Raw genomic sequence first — 10,000 nt, forward strand, 5'->3', positions numbered from 1 at the left:
CCAGATCTTTTGTCTTGAGTCCTGCAGGTGGTAGCAGAGTCTTTTTCATCTTTCTGAGCCTGTCCCCACATTTCTAAACTGGGGGGAAAGTACTGATTTCTTAGGATTATTGGAAGAAATGTAGAGAAATTAGATAAAAAGGCCCCACAGTAGGTGCTGGACTCATAGTGAGTGCTTAGTTCATAGAGCCCTCTATGCTTAGGACAGTGGCTGAGGTCTCTAGCAGTCATTTCCCTTGCTCTTCTCAGTTTTGTGGTATTTGACTCTTCCCAGAAGCACTTTCAGAAGACATGCATCTGAGATTTAGAATCACTCTTTAAATAACATTAGTAACAGGTTCCATTTATTAGGCCAGACCTTTAACTGCTTTGCACGCATCGTTTAATTCTCACAGCATTCCTGCTAGGTAGCAACTATCGTTATTACCCATCCCCTCTTAGAAGACAGGAAATAGAGGCTCAGAAGTCACTCGCTTAGGGTTAGTTGTTTTTATCCATTCTTCCACCCAGTCAGTAATTATTGAGAGCCTACTATGTGCCAGTACTCAGCAGTTGGGGTTATGAGAAAAAAGGGATGTGACTAGTCAGGGAGGTGTGGGAAGGTCTGTGGAAGGAAGGGACAAGTGAGCTGTAGTCTGAAGGACTGGAGTTGTTTCCAGGGGCTGAGCATTTGGCTGGACTCTTCTGCCCATCTAAGAGGGTTGACTTAGAATCTTCATCAATTACCAAAACCCTAGGGCTGCATGTTTCTGCAGTGCCACTTAGGCTCTGATGGCATCTCCAGGGACAGAGAACTCACTACCACCAGAACCTGTGACAAAAAGGTAGAGTCCCGAGAAAGGCCAGATGGTCCTGACTTTCTTTTTTTGAGACGGAGTTTTGCTCTTAATAAAAATTCCTCTTGTTTTTTTTGAAATGGAATCTCGCTCTGTCGCCCAGGCTGGAGTGCGATGGCGGGATCTCGGCTCACTGCAATCTCCACCTCCCAGGTTCAAACGATTCTCCTGCCTCAGCCTCCCGAGTAGCTGGGATTACAGGCATGCGCCACCACGCCTGGCTAATTTTGTATTTTTAGTAGAGACGGGTTTTCTCCATGTTGGTCAGGCTGGTCTCAAACTCCCGACCTCAGGTTATCCGCCCACCTCAGTCTCCCAAAGTGCTGGGATTACAGGTGTGAGCCACCACGCCCAGCAAGGTCCTAACATATTTTAGAACCCATAGCTGAGGGAATGGCAGGCTGTCCTCTCTCAGTCACAGGGTTTAGCTCCGAAACACTGCTGCCTAGCAGAGGGGATCTAGTTGTCCCTCGGTGGAAGGTATTAAGGAAGATGTCACTGAAGAAACATTTGAACAGGATCTTGAAAGATGCATAGGAGTGTGAGAGTGGGTCTGGTGAACTCAGCCGCGTTCCAGCTTGAAGGAGCCAAGGATTAAGGTTCTGGTATGTGACAGAATGGAGCTGGAATCCTCATCACTTCTGGTGGACTTCATCACCAGAATTGCTGGATAGGGACAATATTGTTGCTACCTCATAGAGCGGATACGAGGTTTAGACGGCAGAGTGTTAATGTAAGTCTCCCAGATTACGTAAGAAATAGTTTCACCAGTGTTGGTAAGGTCCAGCTGCCCGCAAGTGCAGAGAAGAGTTGCAACTTTTGTAGCAGGTGAGGGAAGGGGTGTGATGCGAAACATGGGCAAAGGTCAGGTCAAGCAGGGATGCGAATGCCAGGACGAGGACTTAAAATTAGGCAAAAATGACACAAAAGAGCTAAGGCATTGGTGGGGCGGGTGGAGCAGGAGAGGGCGAATGAGCGGCCACCGAGGAAGCTGCAGCATAATCCAGCAGAGCAGAGGCGGGCAAAGCACCAACATTCTCGTTCTTTGTCTTCAAGCGGGCCAGGTAGGCCTTAGACCCTGGGCGGCAGCAGCGAAGTCCTTTTCCGAAGGGGTCGCCGAAGGCGGACACTCCGGCGCGCCCAGTGACCGGTGGCCGCGCGCCACCTGGTGGCCGCAGCGGGCGGATTCGGCCGGGGGCCGCGGAGCAGCTGCAAAATTCGGGATTTTGCTTCCGGAAAGCTTCGGGAAACTGAGGTGGGAGGGGCAGGGGTTTACGATCTTCCAACTGGATCCCGTCCTTATTCTAACCCCCTTTTACAGATAGGGAAACTGAGGAAAGGGGAAGGCGAACAAGACTGGGTAAGAGATCCCTCTCAAACGGAAGGTTTCAAGACACCTGGAGTCAAGAGCCTAGGGCTTTCCTTAATAGCCCCAATGGCCCGGAGCTTAGTTTGCCCATCTGTTCTATGGGCAGGGGGAAAATGAAAGGGGAGGAGGGGAAACTTTGGTCTTTCCCGCCCACCCGGAGGTAAAAAGGCTTTAAAGACTACCCCGGAAAGAAGAGTTTTATAGATTCTATTTGCATACGAACGCAGTCACCTCAAGTTAAACTCTGGTCCTTTAATCTCCGGTCCAATTTGTCCTGCAGCGGCAGGGTGAGGCCCTCGTGAGTACCTTCAAGCCCCGCCTCCAGGGCCCCGCCCACAGGGCTGGGCCTCGTTGCACGTGCTCACCCGGCTGCCTCGCGATCCGCCTCCTTGGAAAGACTCATTGTTGGGGTGGGGGGTTACGAGGACTCTTAGGGAACTTTGATCAGGTATAAATCACAATCAAGAGAAGGCCCGGAAGTATCCGCTTACTACATAGACATCAAGCTCTTTGTCATCGTTCTTGATGTTGATAGACTTTAGCTTTCCCTTCTCAGTGCTTCTTATCCCTCCTTCCACCCCTTCAGTTGGTGCGGTCGGCGTGGCCGGCCTCGCTGAACGGACTCCAACTCCCAGCGTGCCCCGCAGGGCCGTGCGCGGCAGCGGCGTGTGACGACAGGGGAGGGAGCTGGCCAGTGCTGAGGGGGCGCGGCGCGGAGGGGCGCGGAGCGGCGCGGAGCCGGGAGGCTAGGGGCCCAGAGAGCGCCGCGTCCAGGAGCCCGCGGGCTCCTGACAGCCTCCTTCCCTCAGCGGACGACGACCACGGCGAGTAGGGCGCCGGTCATGGCGGAGCAGCAAACCCGGCGCGGACCCTAGGCACCACCGCATGGAGCGGGACGAACGGCCGCCTAGCGGAGGGGGAGGCAGCGGGGGCTCGGCGGGGTTCCTGGAGCCGCCCGCCGCGCTCCCTCCGCCGCCGCGCAACGGTGGGTGAGGGGCCTGCGACGCCCGGGCCAGGCAGGAACCGGCCTCCTGAGCCTCCTCCAGGGATTCCCCTGCTCTCAGCCAACCCTCGCCCCGGGAAGCCGCAGCGACTCCGCGGCCCTTTGGCATGGACCTTCACCCCGATCCCCCTCGGCGCGGACCCTCCCTCTTCTCCGTGGTCTCGCTCAGGGTGGACCCTCCTCCTCCGTCCCCGTTCCCTTCCGCGCGGACCCTCCCCCTGCCCGGGTCCCTGGGCACCGAGCTTCATTTCCCCCTCCCCCGTCCCTTCTGCACAGGCTTCCCCTCCCCCCGTTCCCTCGGCACCAATCCTCCCTCCTCCCCCCCGGGTCCCCTCCCCCTGTCTTCCCAGCGCCGAACCCTCCCTTCCCCCTGGGCCCCTTAGCTTGGAAGTCCCCCCCGCGGTCCGTCAGTGGGGGCATTCCCTTTCACCAGAGTCCCCTTCGCGCAGAGCCTCTCTTTTCCCCCACAGGGGTTCCTCCTCCCACCGAGGACGCTCCCTTCTTGCCCTGTCGACCCGACTCCACAGCACCTTTGTGCCGCTCAGCTTTCTAGAGTGTTTTCCTCATCTGCAGCCTCGCGCGTTCTCCCTTGAATACTGCGAGCCCCCCACTTCTTCCGAACTCCCGTTCGCTAGACATCCCCCAGTCGTTTCTTTTTCGGACCCCTTCGCGCCTCCTGCTTCCCCTGCGCCTCACCTTCCCCAACGCCCCGCGCTCTCTGGCCGGTCGCCGCCCCTGCTCAGCCCCCCTCTCCGCCAGGCAGCGGCTTTCCGTGGCCGAGGGCTCCAGCACGCCCCGGGGCCCCGGACACCTGCCTCCTCCCGGCTTCTGCCCGGCAGGTCTCGGTCCCCACCTCTTAGCCTCAGTTCTCCTCTTCCTTGTCCCGATGCGGGACTTTGGGCGCTGAGAATCCCTCACCTGGCCCGGCCCTTCCTCCTACCGCTCGTCCCTTGCCCCCTCGCCCGGGCCAGCTCCTCAGGTTCCTCGGGGCTTCCTCACCCTCCTCCCCTTCGCTCCCTCCCCCTGCGGGGTGTTTTATTTGTATCTGTTTGATATTTTCCTCCTCGGTGTTTGCCGCGGAATGTTTTTATTGGTAACGTGTTAGGAGCTTTTGTGAGGTCGTAAAAGGTGAACTTTTGAACTTGGAAAGCGCCCTGGAGCAATTAGCGCAGGCGATCGCCCCGGGAGGCCTGCATTACAAAGGGTGCTCGCACCGGCCGGCAAACGCTCCGGCGGCCAACCCGATTTATTTATTTATTTGCCCTGTTTTCCACCTTTCACGTCTCCTCATTTCCGAATAAAGGGAGGCTCTCAGAGATCCGTACCTCCTCCCCTCGCTGCGCCATAAACTCGCAATTCTCTGAAAGATCTAGGACCGAACAGTGTCTAACAAGTAACAGATTTCAAATTGAATGCAAACACTCAGGACAGTTAGGAGGCACTAAAAATTAACTGCTTCACCAAGAGGTTTCTCAGTCAAGACAGTGACCTGGCAGGTGTGGGGAAAGTAACCTGAAAATAGGTCACTTAGGCGCTCATTGTTGAATGAGTGAGTAGCTACAGAGGGTGGAAATCATGGGTTGGATCTGTGCCTTCATACGTTTATTAACTCGTCAAACATTTTGTTAGTTCAGGAGATCTGGTGTTTTTACTGAAGAGAAAAGTCCGTGTAGAAGAGAGCTTGGTTAACTTCACTTGATATTGCTGATCTTAAAAATATTGATGTGTTTTCAAAGCTCTTTTTTTTTGTTTTTTGTTTTTTTTAAATTTGTGTGTGATGTCTAGGTGGCTGGCCGTTCCGTGGGCTGTCGTTGGCAACTAATTTCTGAATGTGACCATGTTTGAGATCAATAAAATTCCGTGTCACAAAGGGGAAAGCTGGAATCCAGTTAGTGTAGGAGACGGTATCATAGGAACAAAGGATTTCTTTAATGCCTTTGACTTTTTAAGCTAGTTTGTGTGGAGATTTGGTTTGGTATTAATTTGTGAGTGTTGTAAATCCTGATCTAAAATTTCCCATGCTGGTGTTTTTGAATCCAAGCCCCAACCTATCTTATATCCCATGTTAGCGTATATATTTCTGTGATGCCTTCCTATATGTGAATACTTCCTGTACCCACCTGTGCATATAATGTAGATGACGGATTTTACTGCAATTCAATATTTACTGCAATATTGCTTTCAATTCTACTTGAGAATAATAGTGTTGTAAGAGAAACCTAAGAACTGCATTTGTTATTAATTATTCATTAGTACATTTTAAAGAACTCTGGTAATTTTAACTCTTAATCAGATTTCCCGCTCATAGTCTCATTTCCTCAATTGGTCAGAACCATTTGAAAGAATGTTATCGAGCAATCCATTTAGGCTAAGGTGGCTTTAATATTTTACATTAGTCTAAGTTAGTGGTACAGATGCTTTCTTTTTGCTGAAAATGCAATGGGAACTTCTGGCAGCTTGATGGGCTTAAAATACACGAGAAGCTAGACCGTTGTGGGATATTTTTCAGTGTAAAAGCTAACATCGTGCAGTGTTTTACAATTTATGTTCATTAACACTTAGGAAGTTAACATGCTCACAGAAGAATTGTCAAAAAAAAGTTTAAGTTTGCTCTTGGAACAATAGGCACATTTTTTTTCTTTGGCTTCCTAATTAATATTTTTTTTTCCAAAAATACATGAAACTGCTTGTTCTGAGTAGAAAATAATTATCTCTTTTTTAATCATAGTGGCTGATTTCTATTTTGCACGAACTATTTTCAAGAGACAACTGTATAGATAGGGGGTCTTTTGGTCTCTGTCATGAAGAAATAAACTGGAGGTGGCATTTTAGAAATGTTTTCCTACTGGAAACGCCATTGATGCTGAATTTACAGTCCTTTGAATGGTTTTTATTCTGTCAGAACAGAGTTTCTTTCTAGCCTTTTGATGCACCATCATCCTTCCAGGAATTCCCTGTGCTGACTGCGCTATTTTCAGTTGTTGCTTGTAGGTTTTCATAACAAACATGAACTCATTTAGTTGTAATAGAGGACTGCTCCCTTTTGGGATTTCAAAGGAAGATGAATGATTTGAGGAAGTGTATGCTGAATATTGCACTTGTTCATTTTAAGAGAATGAGGGAATAGACTTTTAAATATTTAAAGCAAAGGAAGGCAAAGGAAGGTTATAAGCCATTATAAGTAATTAAAAGCATATTTTATGTAATTACACTTTAGAGGAAATGGGGAGAAGTTCACCAAATAGCAGGATTCCTTTTTCTCCTGCTGTAACCATGCCGTCCAAATGTTTATGCAGGAAAATAAATTGGCAACTGTTTCCCATGGTGATTTAACTTTTCAGTTCTGTGATTTTAAAAATTAAGTTAATTCTGAGTTGCCCCGGAATTTTTTCCTACTCCCATTAGAAAAACAAAAACAAAAACCAAAACAAAAAACATGCTGTAGTACTGTTGTTTCTTAGTACGTACAGCACGCAGGTTTTGCTTTTTTTTTTTTTTTTTGGTAGCTTCTGTGACTTCCAAAGATGGCTAGGGTAGAAGAAAGGCGACACTGAGCAAATTCAAGTGGTGATTTTGCATAGCTGAGGTGGGAGATGACCACATTTACAATCTCTAGTGTACAAGCCACCAAATCTGTCAGCAGTTCTGATTCATGTAACCAAAATATGATGACATGATTCCTAATCTGTAATTCATTGTGACTTCTGTAGCAAAAAGGTGTATGCAAGGCACATGTGTTAGCACATGAAAGGGAGCTGGATGAGGAACTAATAAAAAAAAAACTGCTGGTAAATTTCCAAAAATATATCCAAATCATGCATTTCCGTATTTTATTTAGAATTTCCTTGTTTCTCATTCCCTACTTTTTTCCTAGAGTTTTGGGGCAAAGGTGGAAAATAGAGTTTAGATTAAAATACCACATTTTAGAATAGTGGAGGATGTTAGGTGGAAATGCCAACTGTTGCTGTAACATTGGTGAAGGAAGTTTCTTATAGCACCCCTAGCATTTGTTGTGCAAGTTGGCTTTAAATTGCTAATGATGCTTGCATGTTTTGGAGCTTGGAGCTGTGTTAGTTTCATCTGTGTTAGTAGGAAGACTTACCATTTCGTTTTTATAATTGGGTAGGTATTATTTATTGGTTGTGTTGAAAAATTGGTCTGTTAATGAACTGTGTTCAGATGGCAACTTCTGACTTAAGAATTGCATAAAGCCAGGATAGATTCTCCCACATTAGGAGACTTCATGGGGATCTTTGGGGCTGGTCATAATTTTTGCTTCTTAAGTTTATTTTTGGTTTATAGCCAAATTAATGACACTTTTCTGTTCAGTATTTTTTCCATGCATAATAATTAAGTTGAAAGTGACACTTGAGAAGATGTGTTTTAGAGTAAATTTTACATTGTTGGTTCAGTCTATTTTTTTTAAGTAGGACAATAAAAGTGCCTTATTTCATGTGTAAAAACAGATTCTAGTAATGTGTGAAAAAGGTCAGAATTAGAAAAATCAAAATTCTGAATCAACAGATAAACACACTTGTATTTCAGTAAAGGATAAATGTGCTTGAAACGATTTTTAACAGAAGGTAGCCATCTAATCTGCCCCCGTAAGTAGTGATCTGATATACCCAACTCTTTGTAATACTTTGAGAGCATTTCCAAAACCAATTAAGTTGTGAAGGAAGATGTTTTCTTTCACACTTCTTTAAGATCAACCTTAACTTTTTAATTAAAGTTTTTTCCTGGCTCAGGTAATTTCTTAAGGGTTTATGCGTGCCTTTGATAACTAGGGTTCAGAAATACCAGAATTATTAAAAATCAGCAAGAAAGTGGTTTGGTACCAAGCAGGTAATTCTTTCTTGGGTATTGAGCTTTCTAGAGCTAAAGTTTCAGATGCAGCTGAGCTTAAATTTAAAAAAACTTCTCTAGATGTAACTTTGACATACAGATTTCTAGAATTCAGCCCAGTCTTTTGTTTATTGCTTGTTTTCCAACATGGCTTCTCTTTAAGAAAAAGACAAGGGTGTTAGACTGTAACACCCTTAGTAGGTAGTGGAAAATCAGAAGAAAACCATTATGAGATGTCTAACCTAGTTTTCAGTATGGTGGAGAAATAACCACAGGAAGAAGAGGAGAGCATAATTTGAAAGAATAAAACATTTCCTATGGTATTTCGTTCTTCATTCTTTGTTACCTGCATTAAACAGCAGCCTTTGTAGAGAAGCTTCTCAAAAAACCCAGATTTTTTCATTTGTTACAGTTATTTACTGGTGTAACCTGGTAATTCTAATTAACAGTGATTTAGTTTGGGAGTGGACCAGGATTTCCTCAGCTGGCTGCTTGGGAGCTGAATTGCTTTCTTCCCCACCCCCAGCTGCACCAAATCTTTTGATCCCCAGGCTACAGTGGTTGTCATTTGAGAAAGCAAACTGAGAGAAAATATGTTTTGAAAATAGCCTACTTTGAAACTTCATTTGCATTTTGGAATTTTTGTTCTTAAAAAAATTATAGGAATAATTGAATTCCCAAATGTTTATCTTGACAGAAGCTAACTGGCCAAATTCTTATGTCTAAATAGAAAATTCCTGGATTTCCTAAAATTTTTTTGCTTTAAAAATTTCGGAGGCTGTTTTAATATTGATAGTCACAATTTCAAAAGAGAAATGATTCTAATTATAAATTCACGGGAGGGTTTCAAATGTTTTGAGTTTCTTTAGGGAGTGTGTGTTTGGGACAAATAAAGTTATGCAATGGAGTAGTTTTCATTCAGGGTAGTTTGTGGTTTCTCCATCAGCATTATATAATAAGCTCAAGTACAGAATTACAGATTCTTATGTCTTGTACTAAATAAACCATACAATTTGTTACATTAAAAATTGACTTTAAAAAAGTGTCTTTAAATGATGAGGTCTTTGGATTCTAATTGTAAACTCTACACCCTTCAATTAGTTTATACCAGAGAAGCTATTCAAGCATAAACCACAGATGGCAGTAGCAGTGTATTTTTCTGTTTCTGGACTGATTCTTTCCTTTAAGTTGGTGTCAGTTCTATGGGCCCTGTTGATAAGTCAGCTGGCAGGTGTAATGTTTCTAAAACCAATTCCCTGGGCAGCAATATGTAATGTATTCAGGGAAACAAATCCAGGCATTTGATTTGAAGATATACTCTGTGGGTGGTTTGACCCAGAAGAGTGACTGCACTCACTGCCCAAGTGAGGAATTACTTTAAAAATTTGGTAATAGTGATTAAGGGAGTTGTTAGAGTAATAGCTATAGCACATTGGAATTGTAGTGGTATTATTAGCAGAGAATGTATCTAACAGATACTTGCTTGAACAACTGTTTGCATTGGAAATAATTTATAACTCATTAAAAATATACTCAAGATTCATATTTTGAGAGAGAAATGCACAACTAAATTCTTAATGTGAAAGAGATGGCTAATCTTCCCAGCTGTTTTTTTCCAGTTCCTCTTTACATTTCATAGAATTGGGGATTTTTAGATCTGTGTATGAGAGCATTTTGGAGGTCTAGGAATGGGTTCTGCTTGCTCTTCCAGCCATCATTGTAGTGCCCAAATTTCTGTATGCTCTATTCTAAAACGCTGATGAGAAAAAGAGATGATTGATTAGATTTCCTGTGATACTTTATGATATTTCCTTCAGGTATAATCGCATAGTTTAGGGCTCAGGAAACATTGTAGTAACAAATCTACCTCAAAATGAAGCATAGACTGATTCCGTGAAGGGAATAGCTTAACCATATAATTTTCTTTCTTTTTTTTTCTTTTTTTTTT

The 10,000-nt window shown here is 45.0% G+C and overlaps 1 protein-coding gene and 1 long non-coding RNA gene across 5 annotated transcripts in view; one reads left to right on the forward strand and one right to left on the reverse strand.

Moving 5' to 3' along the window:
* Window positions 1-1,269: 1,269 nt before the first annotated feature.
* On the reverse strand, window positions 1,270-4,087 carry LOC105504108. Its single transcript, XR_001000571.1, has 3 exons — window positions 3,904-4,087; window positions 2,436-2,642; window positions 1,270-1,501 (listed from the first exon to the last, which is right to left on the reverse strand). It is a non-coding gene; the product is annotated as an uncharacterized LOC105504108 (long non-coding RNA).
* NR6A1 (nuclear receptor subfamily 6, group A, member 1) overlaps window positions 2,871-10,000 on the forward strand; it is a 259,386-nt gene continuing 252,256 nt past the window's right edge. For all 4 annotated transcript variants that reach the window (XM_011931394.1, XM_011931392.1, XM_011931395.1 and 1 more), the window contains exon 1: window positions 2,871-3,189. In XM_011931394.1, coding sequence (XP_011786784.1) covers window positions 3,090-3,189 — 100 coding nt within the window. In that variant the 5' untranslated portion in view covers window positions 2,871-3,089. The remainder of the gene's footprint in view (window positions 3,190-10,000) is intronic.

This window comes from Colobus angolensis, unplaced genomic scaffold, assembly GCF_000951035.1.
Source record: "Colobus angolensis palliatus isolate OR3802 unplaced genomic scaffold, Cang.pa_1.0 Scaffold9, whole genome shotgun sequence".
Taxonomy (NCBI): Eukaryota; Metazoa; Chordata; class Mammalia; order Primates; family Cercopithecidae; genus Colobus; species Colobus angolensis.